Source organism: Mesoplodon mirus (assembly GCF_964341445.2).
Source record: "Mesoplodon mirus genome assembly, chromosome: 1".
Lineage (NCBI taxonomy): Eukaryota > Metazoa > Chordata > Mammalia > Artiodactyla > Ziphiidae > Mesoplodon > Mesoplodon mirus.
Genome location: NC_138976.1, coordinates 35,070,863 through 35,092,109, shown reverse-complemented (window position 1 = coordinate 35,092,109; position 21,247 = coordinate 35,070,863). Strand labels below are relative to the sequence as shown.

The following is a 21,247-nucleotide window of genomic DNA, read 5'->3' as shown; positions in this document are numbered from 1 at the left end:
TTCACCAGAGTCTGAGAGCAAATCAGTGCTTCAAATTAGCAATGTTAGGTTGGTCACATACGGCAGTTAGATGCTTCTGTTCCTGTCATATATTTGGAGTCACCTGTATTCTTTGAACAAGACTTCCACCAGGGATAAGGAGAGGAGTGTTGATTATACTTAATCTTAAAAACACAAGATTCATTATGGTTCTGAGAGGCTCCTTCAAAATCACGATCATCTAAGTGTACAGTGACTAGAACGAGGCATATCAATATGTTGGTATGTAGTTTGAAGACAGCAGTGGTATTTTTGAACTATGTATATAATAAGTCTAAAACACTTAGCTCTGAAATTTAAATCTCAACCTTTTCAGCCTTCTCTCCTGCTACCCCCCTTCCTTCTCTCCTCAAGCTTTAGTTCCTCTGAAAAATCCACCATTTCCAGAAAAAAAAGACTCCATCTGCCCCAGTGCTCTTTGTCATGCTGACCCCTTAGTCTGCCTTTGTTCACCTTGTCTCATGATTAGGCCTATACATATCTTTCTCCTCTACTGGATTATAAGATATCTGCAGGCAGGAACCGTTATCTGTTTCATCTCTCTATTCCCCAGTGTGCCATTGCACTTAGAGCAAAAAGCCCGCCATGGCTTATCGCACATAGACTCTCAATGATATGTGAACTGCATTGTTGAATGTGGGTAATACATACCCACAAGCTTACTGTGAGTATTTATTTATCTATTTATTATTTCTGTCTGCGTTGGGTCTTCGTTGCCGCACGCGGGCTTTCTCTAGTTGTGGCGAGCAGGGGCTACTCTTCCTTGCGGTCGCGGGCTTCTCATTGCAATGGCTTCTCTTGTTGCGGAGCATGGGCTCTAGGCATGCAGGCTTCAGTAGTTGTGGCACGCGGGCTCAGTAGTTGTGGCTCGCAGGCTCTAGAGCACAGGCTTAATAGTTGTGGTGCACGGGCTTAGTTGCTCCGCAGCATGTGGGATCTTCCCGGACCAGGGCTCGAACCCATGTCCCATGCATTGGCAGGCAGATTCTTAACCACTGTGCCACCAGGGAAGTCCCTTATTGTGAGTATTAAATGACAATTATATCCCTGACATACAATAAATAATAAATGGGGGCTATTAGATAGAATTCTGCCAGAAATTAGTGAGGACTCTCTCTTCCCTATCTAATAGGGTATTATTCAATACAAAGCTAAGCAGATGATACTTTGAAGGCGTTCTGACTTAATCCAGATATTATATTATATCATATGAATTTTTTCATTTAACACTTACTGGCTCCTATATCATGGGAAAGCTACTGTGCCCTTAAAGAGTTCACAGTCCACTGGAGGAAGAAGACACAGTAGATGCCTGAATGCAAAGCAATGTTAGCAATGTTTTTGTTAGTTTCTTCAAACCAATGGATATTTATCCAAGACAACGTATGCAAAAAGCTGTGCTAACCACCAAACTAAAGCACATTTATTGTTAGTTGTTTGAAATGTACTTAATATTCATGTAACTGTACACTGAAAAAGTAAGCTTTCCAATTTTTCTTATACTTATCTTTTCTTCTGCTTTCGTTACTGACCAAATCTAGGGTCCTTGGGCTTCCCTGGTGGCGCAGTGGTTGAGAGTCCGCCTGCCGATGCAGGGGACGCGGGTTCGTGCCCCGGTCCGGGAAGATCCCACATGTCGCGGAGCGGCTGGGCCCGTGAGCCATGGCCACTGAGCCTGCGCGTCCGGAGCCTGTGCTTCGCAACGGGAGAGGCCACAACAGTGAGAGGCCCGCGCACCGCAAAAAAATAAAAAATAAAAAATAAATTAAAAAAATTCTAGGGTCCTTCGCCTGGGATAGAAGTCAGGGGATTCAAGAACTTGATAGGGAAAAGAGTTACAAATTTATTTTCACTAATATCTAACTGAAATTTAGCATTTCTTCCAGTTATGAATGTAGGTCACAAACCACAGTAGGAGAAGCAGTACCTGTGACTTTGTCACTAATATAAATCACAGGTATTTTCATGTTACAATTGTTGCAGATATGTTGAAATAACTGATATACTCATCGCAACTTTGAAATTAACTGTAGTTATTTGATCTGCTGTTCGGCTTGATACTTAATGCATGAATAAAGTACACGCCTTACTATATCACATTAAAAAAATATTTTAGTGGCTATATTTGTGTGTTTTAAATTTTGTAATCCTACACATTTTATGGGATTTTTTAAAGGAATCCATAGGCTTCATTAAACTGCCAAAAAGATGTGGTACCAAAAAAAAAAAAAAAAAGATTTAAGGACCTTGATCAATGTCCTGATAGTAGTTATTCTTAGCATACATCTGAGATCTTTCTCTGAGGTAACATCCAAAGGCAGGGCTGAGCTTTGGGGCGTAACTGCACGTGGACTGTTGTCCTGCTGTGGAGCAGTGATGGGAGCAGGTGTGAGAGCAGGGTCTGTGCCTCCACCCACCCCCCTCCCACCATGTGACTGTCCTGCTCTGACCACCCATGAGAGGAAGTGGACCCATCTGCAAGTGAGTCTGGGCCTGTCTGTGTGTGACTTGGCTTCAGTAACAGAGAATGGAGTTTAAACATAAGCTGCACCATTTGAATCAAAACCAAACCATACACATTGCAGGAAGAAACTAACTCAGCAGACCCAGGTGTAGCCAGAACCACCTGGGAATCCAGGTGAACCATAAGGCAAATGTGAGTCATCGATGAGAATTGGTTAGTTTCCAGAAATAAATGTTGATAAAGTATAAAATAACATCATCACGTAAGAGTTGGAAAAAAACATCTTCTTGCATGAATCTAGAGAGACGGGATTACTACTCCATTTTACAGATGAACACTTCAGAATGAACAAGGGGACTTTACCAAGTCACACAGAGAGTAAATGAAGCAGCCTGTCAAACATAATTAGGGAATTGACTCTACAGTACAGTATTTCCACCTCTAGTAACAATATTTCTCATTACAAAGAGCATCTCCTTGCCTAAAAGTAATGAAACACTCTAACCATCAACGAGAGGAGTTTCTTAACCCTTGCGGCGGGGTGGGGGGGTGGATTTTTAAAATGTGGGTCCAATTGTAATGGAGAACACTTACCTCTGAGTTCACACACCTGGACACTAGGCTAAACTAGATGACTGTTGAGCTTCAGAATTCTGTGCTTTGGGTTTGTTCTGTATCTCCCAGCAAGGTATGAAAAAGCCAAATATAATTAGTCTAGATCATACTCAAGTGGCCCCTGAAGGCTGGAAGTTCAATTACTTTCCAAAGATCATATACTAAGTCAGAGTTTCCAAAGGCAAAAATCAGACAGGTATAAATGGGTTCCTTTCCCAAGAGGGAAGTGGTAATTTACTTCCACCTGGTGAGGGCAAGGTCTGCATCCATGAAACAGCAAAGAACAAGGGCCTCTGGCTGGTGAAGGAACCAGCTCTTCACAAGAGTTCTACACACTGACTGTTCCCATTCTCACACCACTGGTCTCTTAGTGTGTCTTTGCTCTTTTCAGTTCTGAAATAGCTTCCCTCTAATCTGGTACATCTACAGAATGAAAGCATTTTCATTTAAATTAGTGCTGTCAACAGGATGCCTTCCACAGCCACAGCTTGGTCATGTGCAGTCTGGAACACTCACAGGAAGAAGCCCCAACAGAAAGCTGATGGAGTTCCAGACACACAGAGGTACCCAGTAACACAGACTCAGCCCCTGAAGGACTTTTTGGTGCCTGGAGATTTCTAAAATCATGTTCCAGAGGTGAGGAGGGGCTTCTGTAAATCAGATCTACCAGGGCAGATCTAAGCCCTAAACAGGAATCTGCCTTTCCCATAGTGCCTTTACCAGAATTCTTGCCTCAAAAAGCTTTCACGTTGAATCTTACACTTAGATAAAAGATTTCAAAGCAAACATGTTATTACTTGCTGAAAAAAATATATATTGATTCCCAGCAACCTCTGAATTAGCAACCATTACACTCATCAAGCCAAACCATCAGCAGTATAATTAAATTCTGGCTTACCTCTAGCCAGGGGGAAAAAAAAAAAAGGCTACTGTAACATTTAGGCCAACAGTGATATCCTCTTCCCAGAACTTTAATTTCCTCTGTCTATACCTTGTCTCTGCTGGACACTAGGAAGGCCCAGAGATTATCTCTGCTAGATAAGTATGTGCCCTGAGAATTGGTATCTATTTGAAAATCTTAATGACTTTCAAATAGATGAAAACCAACATTATCAGCTCTCAGTACCAAGTGCTTTTCTGCTTCTCTTAGATTGAGTGTAAAGGACAGTCAACAATGAGAAAGGGAACTGAAACAGATCATTTTTTTCATCCATTCTGAAATGAAATGCGGATCATGTTTATCTCAGGGGCTGGAAAGGGTGTGAAAATTAAGGGTGAAACCCTGGACAGAGGTTATGTGAGGAACTACTGCAGCGTAAGTAACAGGACCTATGAAAGTAGTCGGAATCTTTTAAGTATTTAGTACCTATTAAATGCCCCTCACTGATACTTCTTTCTGTAAAAGGTAATGCATATGGTTGTTCTGTCATCCACTTTCAGTGAGGGGCATTGCAAGGAAATTCCTGTGGGTTTAATGTGGGAACATTGAGCATTCATGAGAGAAATTTCTCTCAAGCCTTGGACCTAAGAAAAACTGTTTTCTCCTTAATAACTAGTTTTTTTGTTTTTTTTTCATTTAGGCATTTTGAATCTTGTAACCAGTTGCTTTCCATCTTTGTTCTGGCCACAGGCAAGCCTAGTGCCAAATGTGCGGCCCACCTTCAGCAAGTGAACAGAACCATGTGATATGCATTTGCTGTGTCCTAATCTTGCTCAGCCTTAATCTATATTCCCAAACCTAATTTTCCTTTTGTCTTGATTTTATCACCCATTTCTTTTTATCCAATTGTATTATTAAAATAAAAATCTATTAAATCACCTCAAACCTTTTTAGAATGAACCTGTTTTTACAAGTTTATTCTGTTAATGTTATTAATGTTAATGATAGCCTGCTATAGTTAGGAGGCCTAAGGTAGAAGAGACCTCTTTCTTAAAATGAAGGACAAAGCCAACATCATCCTTAGTCTGGAAAGAATTCTATGGCCAAGTCAGACCTTATGTTAAAGTCCTCTATGATCTCTGCAGCAGCATAATTTCACTTAAGAACTAAGGGATCCAAAAAAAAATCTCTGATTTGGGTCCTGTGAACCAGAGAGTAAGTGGTTTGCCAGTAAATTTGCCTGCTCCTCTGTAGGTCCACCTCTAGGAACTAGCTCATCATTCTCTCTTCCATATTGATCTCACTTGCTTCCTTCCCTTAAGAATATAAATGTATTCAAGTCTTGCTCATGAACAAAAGAATCTTCCTTTGATCCTACATAATCTTCTAGCTACTGTCCATTAGCTTTATTTTCAAAGTCAAATTTCTAGAAAGACTTTTGCGACCCTTACTTTTTCCCCCTCATTCACTCAGCCCATAGGAATCTCACTTCTACCCCCATCATTCCTCCAAAATTTCTTTGCCGAAGATAACCAGTGGATAACTAGTACTCAATTCCAGCAATCGAGTTTCGACATTCATCTTACTTAATCTTACTTAATACATCCATTCAGTTTACATACTTAAGACTTACCTAATCTGAAACATTTGACACTGTGAACTGTTTTCTCTTTCTTGAAGCACTTTACTTCCTTAGATTCTGAGATACCACTCTTTCTGTGACATCTTTCCATCTCTCCTTGCATGTTCTTTTTCCTTTGCCTGAACTTAAAATGTTGGTGCCCCTTGGGGATTTATCCAGGGTCCTTTTCTTTCATCCATATCCTTGACTTCAACTACTCTATGTTTTCCAAGCCCATATCACTTCTAGCTTAAACTCCAATCACTTGGCCAAATTTCTACCAGTTATTCCCTTGGATCTATTTGAAAACTCTTAATGATTATAATTAAATCTAAAAGTACCTCACATCTTAATGATCTTAATAAAACACAGGAGCCTCAAACTCAGCAAGTATAAAACTGAACTCATCGTCTGTTGTCTAAATCTGCTCTTGCCTCCTGCATTCCCTATCTTAATGAAGATACCAACATTCACCCAATTATCTCTTCCGTGTCTTGCAGAACGTTTCTCATTAGCTAAACTCCAAGATTACAGTGGACGAACACTAATTCCTCTGTTTCCTTCCCCATTTTCCTGACACAGAAGTCACTGAATATATGCCTTGAAATGAATAGAGGTAAAGCTGCCTGATTTTCGGACTGTACAGTCAATCAGGCAGAGAGTGAGGGAGGGGGAAAAACTCTCTCGACCTTGTTTTGGGGATGTGAGGCTACTCCCTTTCCAGAGGCAAAGCACAGGTAGGACACTGAATGCTGTCCTCTTCCCATTTCCATTGGCTTCATAATTAGTGGAAATTCCTTCCAGAGGGTGACAATATGACCCCTTCCAGAGGGTCATTTGTCTCAATTTGGGGTGTTGAAATTTTTTTATCTTTTTAGTATCTTCTGGATACTTTAGTAAGAAATTTTGTAGAGCAGATTGCCTTAGGAGGTGCTAGGCAGATACCACGTAATGTGGGCGTCCTCCATCATCATTTCAATAACTTCTGTAAGCACCATGAAAGTGAAGACAATGTGAACTAGAGTCATGAAGAAAAAAACAGTCAACTGAAACAGGCCCACAGAAGACCCAGATACTGGAATTAGAAGATACGGACTTTAGAATAACTATGGTAAATCTGTCAAAGGAGCTACAGGAAAATGTGGGTATAACAGGTGAAAAGATAAGAAAATTCACAGAGATATGGAAATTAACAAAGAACCAAAAACAAATCCTGGAACTGAAAAAGAAAATATCTGAAATTTAAAAATTCACTGGATGTGATTAACAGCAAATTGGACAATGCAGGGAAAAAACACTGAATGTGAAGGTGGATCAAGAGAAATTATCAAAATGGAAGAAAGATACAAAGAAAAAGATTTAGAAAACCATGATCATTGCCTCAATGACTTATGGGACAATACCAAGCACTCTAAAATATGAATAATTGGGGTCCTAGAAGAAGAGGATAAAGAATGGGGTAGGAAAAGTATATATGCTGGGAGTCCCAAACCCTTCAGAAGAAATATCAAGAAAACTATATTTAGGCATATAATAGTCGACCTAAGAAAGATCCCAATAACAAAAACAAAAATTTGAACAAAATAATAACATAGCATTGGATAATAACCTAAAGTATGAAATAAATATCCATGCTGGTATGTATAAATGATTGAATAAACAAATATATGGTGGGGAAAGGATAAGCCTCCCTATAGAAGAATTCCAAATAAATTATCCAGATACCCCTCCCTCAAGGAGGTGGAGCTTAATCCCCTACACCTTGCAAAAGGTAGAAAAGTAAATTTACAAAGAAGAAACTTGGCAAACACCACCTCAGCCAGGTGACCAAGGTTAACATCATCACTGATGAGTCATGCTGATTGTTCATAACCCTGAGATGACGTGATGAGACTGGCACTTCACCTCTGTAGTCTTCCTCCAAAAAGCCATAATCCCACTCTAACCATGAGAAAAACATGAGACAAACCTAAATTGAGGTAAATTCTATAAAATACATGACTAGTACCCCTTGAAACTGTCACGGTGATAAAAAAAACATAGAAAGTCTGAGAAACTGTTACAGACTGGAGGAGGGTAAGGAGACATGATGACTAACCATAATGTGGTATCCTAGGTGGGATCTTGGAACAGAAAGGGGATATTAGGTGAAAACTAGTGAAATCTTTATCAAGTGTGGAGTATAGATAATAATAATATCCCAATGTTTGTTCTTTAGTTGTGATAAATGTACACTAGTAATATAAGATGTTAACAACATAAGAAACTAGGTGAGGGAATATATGAATTCTAAACTATCTTTAAAACTTTTATATAAATCTAAACCTATTTTTAAATAAAAAATTTATTTAAATTTAAAAAGGGCAAAAACATAAGCAGAGTCTCAATGACTTATGGGATAGCATCAAGCACTCTACTATGTGAATAACTGTTGTTCCAAAAGGAAAGAACAGAGAATGGGTTTGGAAAAGTATTTGAAAAACTACATGCTGAGAACTCTCCAGAACTCCAAATAGGAACTATCACAAGGAAATTACATCTAGGCACGCTATCACCAAACTATTGAAAACCAAAGAAAATCCTAAAAGCAACCATAGTAAAAATGACATTACATATAGGGTAACAAAGATAAAAATGATGACTGACTTGACAGAAATATTGCAAGTAAGAGACAACACAAGGAAATCTTTAAAGTACTGAAGAAAAAAAAAAAACCCTGTCAACCTACAATTCTATATCCAGCAAAAATGTTCTTTAAAAATGAAGTTAAAATAAAAACACAGGAGAATCTGTTACCAGTGTAAACACATTACATTAAAACCTGCTAGAGGAATTTCTTCAGGCTGAAGGAAAATGACACTAGATGGTATCTCATGAGTTAAAAAGGGAATCACAGAGTAATTAGAAAATATTTCAAACTAAATGATAGTGAAAATACAGCAAGTCCAAATTTGTGGCAAGCAGCTGTTTATGAGGAAATTTCTAACTTAAAATATTTATATTAGAAAAGGAGTTTTCATTTTAATATGTTGGAAAAAGAACAAAATAAACTCAAAGCACATAGCATAAAAGAAATTAAAAAGAAAGGAATGGAAATCAATGAAATGGAAAGCAAACAATATAGAACACAATAAACCAAAAGTTGATACTTTGAAAAAATTATCAAAATTGATAGGTTTTTTTCTAATCAAGAAAAAAGAGAGAAAACACAAATGATATCAGCAACACCACTACAAATTCCTAGGCACATTAAAAAGATAATGAAAAAAATGAAAAATAAATAAAAAATAAATTTAAAAAACAAACAAACAAACAAAAAAGATAATGAGAGCCATAAAAAAGAACGAAATTTTGCCATATGCAACAACATGGATGGACTTGGAGGGTATTATGTTAAGTGAAATAACTCAGGCAGAGAAAGACAAATACTATATGATATGACTTATAAGTGGAATCTAAAAAATAAAATAAATTAGTGACTATAACAAAAAAGAAATAGACACAGATATAGAGCAAAAACAACTGGGGAGAGGGAAGGGGGAGGGAATGAAGAGGTACAAACTATTATACAAAATAAATAAGCTACAAGGATATATTGTACAAAAAAAGTTCATAAGAGAATATTGTGAAAGACTTTATGTCTATAGATTTAATGACTTAGATGATATGGATAAATTCCTTGGAAAATGCAACTTGCTGAAAATAACACAAAAAGAAATTTAAAATATGAATAGTCCTTTATTTATCAAAGAAATGGAATTTGTGGGACTTCGCTGGTGGCACAGTGGTTAAGAATCTGCCTGCCAATGTAGGGTACACGGGTTCAAGCCCTGGTCCGGGAAGATCCCACATGCCACAGGGCAACTAAGCCCATGCACCATAACTACTGAGCCTGCACTCTACAGCCCACGAGCCACAACTACTGAGCCTGCATGCCACAACTACTGAAGCCCATGTGCCTAGAGCCCGTGCTCTGCAACAAGAGAAGCTACCGCAAGGAGAAGCCCATGCACCACAACAAAGATTAGACATCGCTCGTCACAACTAGAGAAAGCCCGTGTGCAACAACGAAAGCCAAACGCAGCCAAAAATCAAATAAATAGATTTTTTTAAAAAAGAACTTCATTAAAAAATAAAAAGAAAAAAGAAATGGAATTTGTAATTTAAAGCCTTCCAATCAAGAAAAATTCAGCCCAGAAACTTCCACCAGTGAATTCTACCAAATATTTAAGGAAGAAATAGTACTAGTACTTCATGAATCCTTCCAGAAAACAGAAGAGGAAGACACCCTGCCCTGCTAGTTTTATGATGTCAGCATAACATTGACACCAAAACCTGACAAGGGCATTACAAGAAAAGAAAATTAGGGATTAATGTAGGGGGCCCACGTTCGATCCCTGGTCAGGGAACTAGATCCTGCATGCTGCAACTAAAGATCCCTTATGCCTCAACTAAGATTGGTGCAGCCAAATAAATAAACATTTTTTTTAAAAAAATAGGAATTCCATTGTAAAAAAAAAAAGAAAATTACAAGCAATATCCTTCATGAATATAGGTGCAAAAACCTCAACAAAATACTAGCAAAGGGAATCCATGATTGTCTCATTAGATGTAGAAAAAAGTCCCTCTCTCACACTTTCTCCTCTAACCTCCCCATCCCTGCCAGAGCCCAGGATGTGCACAGGCATCCAGCCCCTGCCTCTGTGGCTGTGGAGTGCAAGATGCCAGCCTATACCCCCAAGGATGACCAATCTCCTGATGCAGGAAAATTTGGGCAGTGGGTGACAAGGGCCAAAGCTTTTCCATCAGCCTGAGGGTTTTGGTCTTAGGAATCCTTTTATCATTCCCAAGGTAAGGATGGATGGGGGAAAAGGGAAAGTATCAAAATAAGACACAGATACACATTTTAGAAGGAGGCCTTAAAAAGAGAGTTACACACACACACACACACACACACACACACACACACTCCTAATCTTTGTTTTTCCAGGGCATAACACTCCTACTTTTCTTGCACTGAAGCCACATGCACATCAACATAATATAACAAACACTTCTAATTTCAAGACCTGGAGTGAAACTAACAGGAAGGCACATTGTGCAGCTGACACGGGCTGGGGGAAGACAAATAAAGAGCCATTAAGAACTGTGCTTTAATTCATGCAAATATAATTAGGTTTGGAGAGTCATCATTTTATTAAGCAATCAAGAATCCATAACTAAACTTTATTCTGCACAGTTTAATTCTCAAATATGTACTGTCCTTAGAATATTTAGCTCCCATAACAAGGAAAGAGTTTTGGGGATAATACTCCTCTCACATAAATGAAAACTCAACTTAACTAACATGTTTAAATTATTCTTTATGAAATATATCACTACTCCCTGGCTTTCAAAAGTAAGGATTCCTAAGTTTGCTGATCTTGTTCAAAAACCATAATACCACAAGCTCCTTGGTTTGAACATTTCATATTCATATTAACATGACTATCATATTTATAGAATCATAACTTGACATTTACACCAAAATTTTACTGATTTGCAGATACTTAAGGTAATTACATTCACTAGTTATTTTTTAAATATTAAGGAAATGGCCAAAGAAAAATATTTTTAGATTTTAAATTTATGACCCCAAAACTTTTCAAATTCGTATTTTAAAAAAAAGATTACGTTTATTTACCTCCTAGACACTTTTTTTCACAACCCCCTATCCTGCCCTGACTGTCCAAAAAATAAAGACTTTATCTACATGGAACTGCCAAGTTACGCCAACTAAAATGAAGAGCCTGGTTTTTGCTCTGTAGATTGGCCTGTTTCACAGATTGCTGAACTCTGGTTCATGGGAGCAATCCCCTACCAGGAGGGTTGTCTGGGGGGAGGAAGTGTAAAAGGACGAGACCCTCACTTCTTGCATTATACACAGCCCTGCTCTGTGTTTCTGTGTTGTGAACACTGCTACTCAAAGTGTGGTCTCCAGACCAGCGGCATCATTATCATCTCCTAGGAAGCTTGTTGGGAATGTAGACTCTCCAATCCCACCCCAGATCCACAGAATCAGGATTTGCCTTTTAATGCTATTCCCAGGGGATTCATTGCACATTACAGTGTGAGTCTCTGAGGAAATAAGCCTTTATTGTTGGTGTCATCAACTTTAAATAACTGGATACCTCTGTCTTGGAAGACAAGGAAAGCACTGGAAGGATAGAGAACTTTCAAATTCTTTCTAGACCAACTTCTTTAGTACTTCCCTGTATGACTCACAGCCACACTTTAGCAGATCTTAATGCTTTTCAAAAGTTGGAGGCTTTGGACATGATTTCAACAAAGGTGGCTAAAACAAGTCAAGTATCCAAAAAGGTTTGGCAGTGCTTGGCAAATCTTCATGTGTTTTGCCTGTCTGTTTGTTTCAATTTGTTTGCTTTTTGTTCTTTGTTTTGTTTTGCTACCTTAGTGAACCCTCCTCCCATGGTCATCTGAAAACAGAGTTTCTGATTCCTCAAGGGCTGAAAAACAAGAGTTTCTGATTCCTCAAGGGGGCAGACGTTTACCACGATTCTGTAGCATGAATGGTCCTGGAGGGCACCTCAGCCATAGGCTCAGCAGTGCAAACAAAAATATTTGAAGACTACCAATTATTCAATCTAGTTTTAATATTGGAATTGGCTTGGCTAATTTTTTTAGAAAGTGACTTAAGCAGTTGTAAGATGACTAGCCCAGACATTAAAAAACAAAGTGTTTTTATGCTAAATTAATTTCAGGGGCTAAGAATCAGGCTTGGATTTTGGCCCCATGTAGGATCTCTGAATTCCTTAGATTCATTTAGACTCTTGTCCCCTTGCTATGTGCTTCAGACAGTATCTCATCAAACCTTCCCCTAGCATAACACTTAGCACACTTTCTCGTAATTACTTGTTCCTCACAGACTGTGGCCTCCATGAAGACAGAAACTATGACATATTCTTATTTGTATGAATATCATACATACATTATTTATCAAATATTCATATTTGTATCACAGGGACCTAGAACAATACCTAACACATAGTAGGTACTTAATAATTATGAGTTGAACGAATGAATAAATGAACATAATTGACAGAGAAATGGTGATACTGAAAGCAAGATAAGCAGTCTAAACAACTTACTTTCTAAGTATGAAATACTTATAAAAATAGATGGAGTATAATATCTTTAATTTAGAGTCCATTCATTCAGAACTTGTAAAATATATCTTTTGACTAGCCTATATTTTATGCTCTTGTGCTATCTGTGAAGAAGAACAAGCAAGATGGGACAGATTTTATTGATTTGGCAGAATTTAGGAAGCATTCACTTATACACTATTGATTAGTTAAATTATCACTCATGTTTAAACAGTAGGTCAAATACTATGAAGTTCTATGCACAAAAACAGAACTTTGACTAGTAAAGCTCCTTCCTTTAATGAGAAGAAATAAAATTTCATTTCTTTAAATACAACAAAATTCTAATTAAGTCTCTCCATAACTGAGATTGTTCTTCCTCTGAGCAGTCAAATATGGGGAATTTTTATTATAAGTAATAAGAAAAACAACATTTTCAATGTGAAGCAAGCCAACACTTTGGTTCCTTGTGGAACTAAAGCTTCTCCTTTGTAAGTTCATAACAATTGTCAACATCTATTTCATATTTTGGAGCCTTGAGCTCCAATAACCTGAATATGTAGACAAAGAAAAGTTGTCAGTTTCCGTACCAGTAATGTGAAGTGTGTTTTTGTTAGACTTCAAACACTTCTATCCTTTGTGAGTTAGAATCCCAGCTGAAAATAGACGGCACACTCAAACTGGATAACTGAGGAGAGCTTAATAAAGGGACTGCTTTACAAAGACATGGTCAGAGTGAAGAAAAACCAAAGGGGATGGTGAAGCACCAGAGGCTAACAAAGTGGGGAGGCCAGCCACTGACACACCTTGTCCTGAAGGAGCAAAGGCAGGGGGCGGGGTAGGGGGGGCAGTGATTCTCAGCACTGGGAGAGAACTAGAGCTATAGCTGTGGGACAAGGCTGCAGGCAGGGGCTGTGGCCTTCACAGAAGGAACGCAGCCACTGCCAACCCACTCCCCTGCAAGAAAGGAGGTGATACAATAAATGTTCTGACCTCACTTTCTTTCCACCCTTGGGTCTCCTGCTGGCGCCTCCCCTTGATCCAACCCAACAGGAAGCCAAAGGGCAAGAGAGCCTAGTTGATGCAGACACAGGGGCCAGCCTCCTAGGGCACAGAGAGAGCAGTGGGGGAAGGGGAGAGAGCGGATTTGATGGGTGAGACAGAGACTGTCCACTATGCATACCCTTTCCAAAACTCTTCCACTGCGAAGTACTTATAATCTTATTCATGAACTTATTTTGCCATACACATTCCTAAGAATTGATTGAAAAAAGATATGTATAACCAATTTTCCAATAACAATGACATTTGGTCGTTCCTAACATTATTTTCGTAGGAGCACAAGATTCATTGATTTATTCACTCAAAGATACAGTAAAGACAAGTTTTCTATCTCCCTGAAACCTGCTGAAATGAACTAAAAGAATGAAAAATTGGAAAGAAAAATTGATCTACTATGAAACTAGCAAAGAGCTAAGATTCTCAAATCACAGACTATAAGAATTATCTGGGGCCTCCCTGGTGGCGCAGTGGTTGAGAGTCCGCCTGCCGATGCAGGGGATACGGGTTCGTGCCCCGGTCTGGGAGGATCCCATATGCCGCGGAGCGGCTGGGCCCGTGAACCATGGCCGCTGGGCCTGCGCATCCGGAGCCTGTGCTCCTCAACGGGAGAGGCCACAACAGTGAGAGGCCCGCATACCGCAAAAAAAAAAAAAAAAAAAAAAAAAGAATTATCTGCCAAAAAGAGTATAAGTTTTATTAAATCAATGGACAACCCTAAAAGGTGATCTATACCTCTACACATCTCAGTAGGTTTTCAAATTTCTCTGTAAGTAAGGAGAAAGTTCAGAGAGGCTCAGGGTTGGAATGGTGGGGTGTGGCATGGGCACGTGACATGGGGGACATGGGGAACGTCTGTGTGGAGGGGCTGGTTCCTCACCAGAGTGGTGCAGGAAGTGACATGGAGCCTTCTATCTTCATTATCTATGAAAGCTTGAAAACTTAAAAACTAAACATAGATAACTAGTCTGGAGGCAAGAGATGTAGGAAAGAGAAGAGAATAACAACTACCTTTGCAGATGAATTGCCCCGTCCCCTATGTTTGGGATGCTAAACAGAGTCAACCACGTAGTGATAAATAAGCACCAAGTAACTGTCTGTCTCCCCACCCCAACACACACACACACACACACACACACACATACACACACCTACACACACACATATACACATACACACACCTACACACACACATATACACACACACACATATACACACACACCTACACACACACATATACACACACACACACAAAGTGAGCTGGGATGTATAACCTGTCCGAGTGATCTGCTCACTCATTACGAGGTAGTTTTAGAGCAGAAAACATTGTAGAGTTGTAAGAAATTTTTATGAGACAAAATATCTAATCAAAAGTCACTGTCTTCCCCAAACACTGCCCTTACCCTTGTCACTTACTCTTGAGCAAGTAGCAGTTTTGGCTAGAATTACCTCCATTTGGAAATGAGTAATAAATGCAAGGTTGTCAACATGCACGGATTCTATATACTTAACTATTACTTTTAAAAAGGAGAGGAGAGATTTACAAGCAAAAGGCAGATAAATATATTTCAGAAAAATGACACAAGAAATCAATGAAATTTTCAGATAAACTCTTCTCCACACGTTCAAAGAAATTAAGGAAAATATAAACCCTTTAAAAAATCAGTGCAAAATGAACTGGCACAGTCAGAAAATAAATTGAAGATTTGTTTTCAACAAAAATAAATAACAACAGGGCTTCCCTGGTGGCGCAGTGGTTGAGAGTCCACCTGCTGATGCAGGGGACACAGGTTTGTGCCCCGGTCCGGGAAGATCCCACATACCGTGGAGCGGCTGGGCCCGTGAGCCATAGCCGCTGAGCCTGCACGTCCAGAGTCTGTGCTCCGCAACGGGAGAGGCCACAACAGTGAGAGGCCCGTGTACCGCAAAAAGAATAATAATAAATAAATAAATAAATAAATAAATAAATAAATGAAATAACAACAAAACTATTACAGAAGTGAAAGCTACATTAGAATGAGCAAGGACTAAACAAATACTGCTAAGCAACAGTTACCTAGGGGATAGACTTTAAAATGTAACAAGAGCTCATGGAAAAGTCAGGAAAAAATTAAAGCAATTCAAAATAGTTATGGTGGGGGAGTGAGTAATAGATGTACCTGTAGCAGATAACAAAAAAAATAAAATTCTTAATTGAAGGCCAGGAAGCAAATACCTTTATAAAAAATAAAGGAAAATATGTATCTTCAGTTCAAAGGAACATACCATTTTCCAGGAAAAACTGACATAATGACTTACAGTGAGAAATATCACAAAAAAGTTGCTAAACTTTGATGTTTAAAAATAATTCTATCAGCATCAAGGCAAAAAAAACTGCCAGAAGAATTAATTAGGCTAGCTTCAGACCAGAGCAACAGTCAAGGCTGGAACACAATGGAGCAATGTCTTATAGAATTGGGGGGGGGGACATGAGTCTATAATTTTATACACATTCAATTTGTTTGTTCATAAAAGCAACAGAAAGGCATTCAGAATATAACATCCTTGGGCCCCAGTTGAAAACAAAACCTTCAAACTGAACACTAAATCAGCACAAAATGCTCAGGAAAGAGGGGGCCATTGGTGAAAGGGCTGGTGGTGACCTGGACTCCATTTAGATCCAAGATGAAAACTAAGCCCACAAAGCATAATCCTGCCTCAGGACCTTTGCAACTGCTCTTCTTCTGCAATGGGTCACCCTCTCAGTTTGTTCAAGTCTCTATCCAAACTCACCAACTCAGAAACGTGTTTCCTGACTACTCTATCAAAAGTAACCCTCCCTTGGGGGTGGGAAGGGGTGGATTGGGAGTTTGGGGTTAGCAAATGCAAACTATTATATATAGAATGGATAAACAACAAGGTCCTGCTGTATAGCACAGGGAACTATATTCAGTGTCCTGTGATAAAACATAATGGAAAAGAATATTGAAAAGAATATATATATATGTATAACTGAGTCACTCTGCTGTACAGAAGCAATTAACACAACAGTATAAATCAACTATACTTCAATTTAAAAAAAAGTAACCCTCCCTCATCACCCTCCAGTGTCCTACTGGGTTTTACTTTTATTCTTCACATTTATTACTTCCTGACATTAACATATATATATAAAATATGTTCTCCACTATTAAATAGAAGCTCTGTGAGGACAGGACCTGTTTCAGATTTGTTCACTGCTGTAATCTCAGTGCTTAGAACAGTGCCTAGTACATAAACGGCACTCGACTGAATGAACTGTGAGAATTATGTTTACAGTTCAAAACTGCAAATGTTAAAAACTTTGAAAATGTAAAACTCACAATATAACTGCAACAAATGGTAAATAGAAAGCTAAGTGATGTTCTCTCATTTCCTCAGCTGTCAGAATTAAGGAATCAATCAAGCTTAAATTGGACACACTCTACAATTTAAAGAGTTCCCATGCTATGTTCTCTTTGCTTTTTGGCTCCCAGCCTGTTCTAGAGAAGTGTCTGGCAAAGCCTTTACGTGTGGTATCAGATTAGTAACTGCATGTACTACAGTTCATGCTCACAAACATACGCTCGCACTCAACCCAACAAGGAGGGTAGCCAACTACAATCACCTAGGACCCTCCTGGCTTGTGATCTAGATTTTTTTCCTCATTTTAACTAAGATGCTCTTGTTTTATTAAACCAAACATTCTCAGGAATAAATGACTGTGTTTTTTATTTTAACTCAGTGTCATTTTAAATTAGTGACCTTGGCTTATTCAAAATTATCAGATATTGGCACACAACAGTCTGGCTTTTTAAATTGATAATCTCACGCTTGGCTATGACACATTCATTTTAAATACCTGCAGAAGGACAGGTGCAGAAAGCTCTTTGGTGGCTCCATGCACTTAGCCATCTCTGAACCACCATCCCCTCACTGCCAAAACTCCAGCCACACCTCCCTTCCTCCAGTTCTTCCAACGTGCCGAGATCTCTCCTGCCTCAGGGCTTTAGCACATGCTGCATTCTCAGCCCAGAGTGCTTCTTCCCTCTACCTCTTACCTAGCCAACTCCTACTCATCCTTTAGATGTCACATTAGAACTCAGTTCCTCAGCGGGGCTTTGCTGACCCCTTAATCTAACCTATATCCCTTTTCTGTCATTTTCTCTGTTTTCTCCTTCCATGGCATTTACTGTTCTATGTATTTATAGATTCACTCGTGTTTACTGGTTTAGCATCTATCCCTTCGTTAGACTACGAACTCCAGGTGATGAGAATCATGACTGTTTTCTTGACCAGTGCTAACCTCCACAAACGCTTGTTGGTTACATGAAAAAATAAAAGAAGGAAGTGAATTTTATTCCCCCTTTTAGTTTTTTCATAAACGTAAGTTGGACAGAGTAAATAAGGAGCATTGAGTCCCTATCCCACTCACATTTAAGGAGTGTCCTATCTAGGATGAGATTTGGGGAGGGTTTAGATTGAGGGGAAGAACAGGATGTGGCATATGGGAAATTTCAAGGTAGGACAGAAAAAGGTGCTATTCTGAAAGGGGATATAAAGAATTAAAAAGCTAACTATATTAATGAAGCAAAAGGAGTGGGACAGAGAATAGATAGACAGTTGGAAACTCAGGAGGTTAAATGGAAGGTGAAGAAGGCTTTGGAATGTCACACGGGAATGGGAAAGCCAGGGCCAGGTCCGTCAGGGGAGAAGGAGGCTGGCTGAGGCACCAACTGGGATCCTGTGGAGGGAGCAGAAGGGTGTGATGGGAAAGGCCTTTGTTCACAAGGAGTTCCAGGTGGGAGACCGGCACACCTGAAATAAAAGCTTAGCAGGGGATGGAGAGGAAAGGTCTGAGGAAGTAAACGTACAAATACTATATACACTGTTACACAATTATTGAACTCACACTCTAAGTCTGGCAGATAGGTTATACATTAGAGTATTAATATTAATGTGAGGTCGTAAAGATGGAAATTACTGCCCCAGCAAACAACCAGGGTACCCTTTAACCTTACACAGTGGGATGACTAGACCTAAATTCAACCTCTTATAACAGACAGTTTCCGCATCAAAATGGCAATGAGGAATGGGAATGGAGTGGGCCAGAGGCAAGCTGGCCAGCTTCTGCTATGTATTCCTCAAGCCTGCTGTGTCTTCTGGTTGAATCTCTGCATCTACAATGGTATCTTAAGAATTGTGCTACTCTCAGTTGCCCTTGGGGCACTGAGTTTCTGTATCAATTGTCTGAAAAAAAAAATAGCTTGCTGCCAACCTGAGACCCCATAAAATGTCAATGGGAAATGCTGGAGACCATAGTAATAATAATAAATAGATACTATTTATAGACAATTGATGCTAGTTATTGAGTTTAGTTTGTGCTAGGTTCTGTCCCAAAAACCTTGCATGTATCAACTGGTTTAATCTTCACAAAAATCACATGAAAGAGTTGTTATTATTACCATTTGTGTTTCCAGAAATGAGGCCCAGACAGACTGACGTCATGCAGCAAAGTGTAGAAGGACTCAAACCCAGCAAACTGACTCCGGAACCTTAATCATTAGCTCCTTAAATTTGTACATACCTTACAATTTACAAATCTCTTTAGAAGAGATAGAAATATTATCTGATCCTCTCAACATTTAAAAATGAGTAAGGGGGCTTCCCTGGTGGCGCAGTGGTTGAGAATCTGCCTGCCAATGCAGGGGACGTGGGTTCGAGCCCTGGTCTGGGAAGATTCCACATGCCGCGGAGCAACTAGGCCCATGAGTCACAACTACTGAGCCTGTGCGCCTGGAGCTTGTGCTCCGCAACAAGAGAAGCCGCGATAGTGAGAGGCCCGCGCACAGCGATGAAGAGTGGCCCCCGCTCGCCGCAACTAGAGAAAGCCCATGCACAGAAACTAAGACCCAACACAGCCAAAAATAAAAATAAACAAATAAATAAAATTTAAAAACATTTTAAAAAAAATGAGTAAGGAACATCTTTATCTCCATTGTATAAATAGGGAAACTGAGGCTCAGAGACATCAAATTACTGGTGTAGGAAACCGATAGCACTAGGACCAGCCAAGGCAGAGGTTGAAAGCTACAACTTCTCAATGCTAAAATGCCACACCATCTCTCACTTCTGCTTTAGTAGTCTTGTTGGGGAGGATTAAATTGCATCCACACAATCAGATATGGGGGGGGGGAATAAAAGCTGCATCTAGGGTTAATGGGGTTGGCATGAAAGTCCTGATACCTGAAAACAGGGCATTATCTCCAGGCTGAAATATGATTTCATACAGTGTCAGTGTCAGGGAGTATCCGTGGGAAGAGAAAGGAGGAGGAGAAGCTGACCAAGTGAGCAGGTATCTAATAGCTGGCTCCCAAAATGACCCCTTCTTGGAGCCTGTCGCCTGTCAGAGTGGCTTTGCTGCGGCAGCAACCTGGGAGAGGGACCAAAAAGCAACGCAGGGATGCAAAGGCAGAGGAGAGAGGAACCCTAGTCCGAACCTGCACGGGAGCCCTTTATTGTGTCTTTTCTGGTTAACGCCCCTCTTGGCCTTCATGCCCTCTCCTCCACCCCCCGCGGTGCCCACCATACCAAACGTTGTAATTCAACCCCCGGCTGCCAGTCCTAGGGTTCTGTCTCTTTTCTCAATTACCCCAGGAACAAATCAATTATTTGGAGGTCCTCATGGCTTCTAGTAGCCAGGGCACTGCAGCTCTGGGTCATATTACCCACTAACTCATCATCCTTCCATTACACGCTTCACACCCAGCCACATTTGCTTCTGATCCGCAGTGACACCCCCCCCAACTTTTTTTTTTTTTTTTTTAACTGCAGTCCAATAGCGCTGACATGGTTAGGAATCGGAAGTAATGGCTATTGCGGTCAACTCCCTGAGTAGCGGAAGCTTGGGGCAGGGACGGGGAAGCCTAGAACGTGCCTCTCTCCTTAGCAACATCGTTCCCTCCAGAGGCCCTGCTGGCCAAGGGGCAGCGGCCAAAACCACGCATCCCGGGGCTCCTACCCCTTGGCTCCTGCCGCCGCGGCTGCTGCTATGGAAACGCCAGGCGTACACACCGGACTGAAATTAAACACTCATCCGGGACCGGGACCGGAGCCGGGGTCAGCCTGCTGCCTTGGTCGCCATAGCAACATACGGAGGGGAAGGCAGCGAACAGCGCGCACTGCGCGGGATACTCACTCCATCGCGGGGCTCCGGGCGGCCGGGCGCGCTGCTGCGGGGCTCTACGGCGCTGCTTGCCTCTGCCGGAGCCGGGCGCTCTGGTCGCGCGGCGCGCGAGGTGGAGCCGGGAGCGTCTCCCCTCCCCGCCCGAACCCCCTCCTCCCCTTGAGGGCTGAAAGTGAAAGCTCAGGCTCTCTCAGCTCCCAGCCTGCGAATAAAACGGGAAGCAATTGGATAATGTTGTTC

General features: G+C 40.4%; 1 protein-coding gene across 9 annotated transcripts in view; it reads right to left on the bottom strand.

Annotated features, from left to right (window-relative positions):
* The window catches only part of PALM2AKAP2 (PALM2 and AKAP2 fusion), a 628,408-nt gene that overhangs the window by 466,866 nt on the left and 140,295 nt on the right, over window positions 1-21,247 (bottom strand). Inside the window, exon 1 of one of the 9 annotated variants that reach the window (XM_082627557.1) lies at window positions 21,020-21,122. The exons of the other annotated variants lie outside the window; for them this stretch is intronic. Coding sequence (XP_082483683.1) covers window positions 21,020-21,024 — 5 coding nt within the window. The 5' untranslated portion in view covers window positions 21,025-21,122. Of the gene's footprint in view, window positions 1-21,019; window positions 21,123-21,247 lie in introns of those variants that run through there. 9 annotated transcript variants of the gene reach the window in all.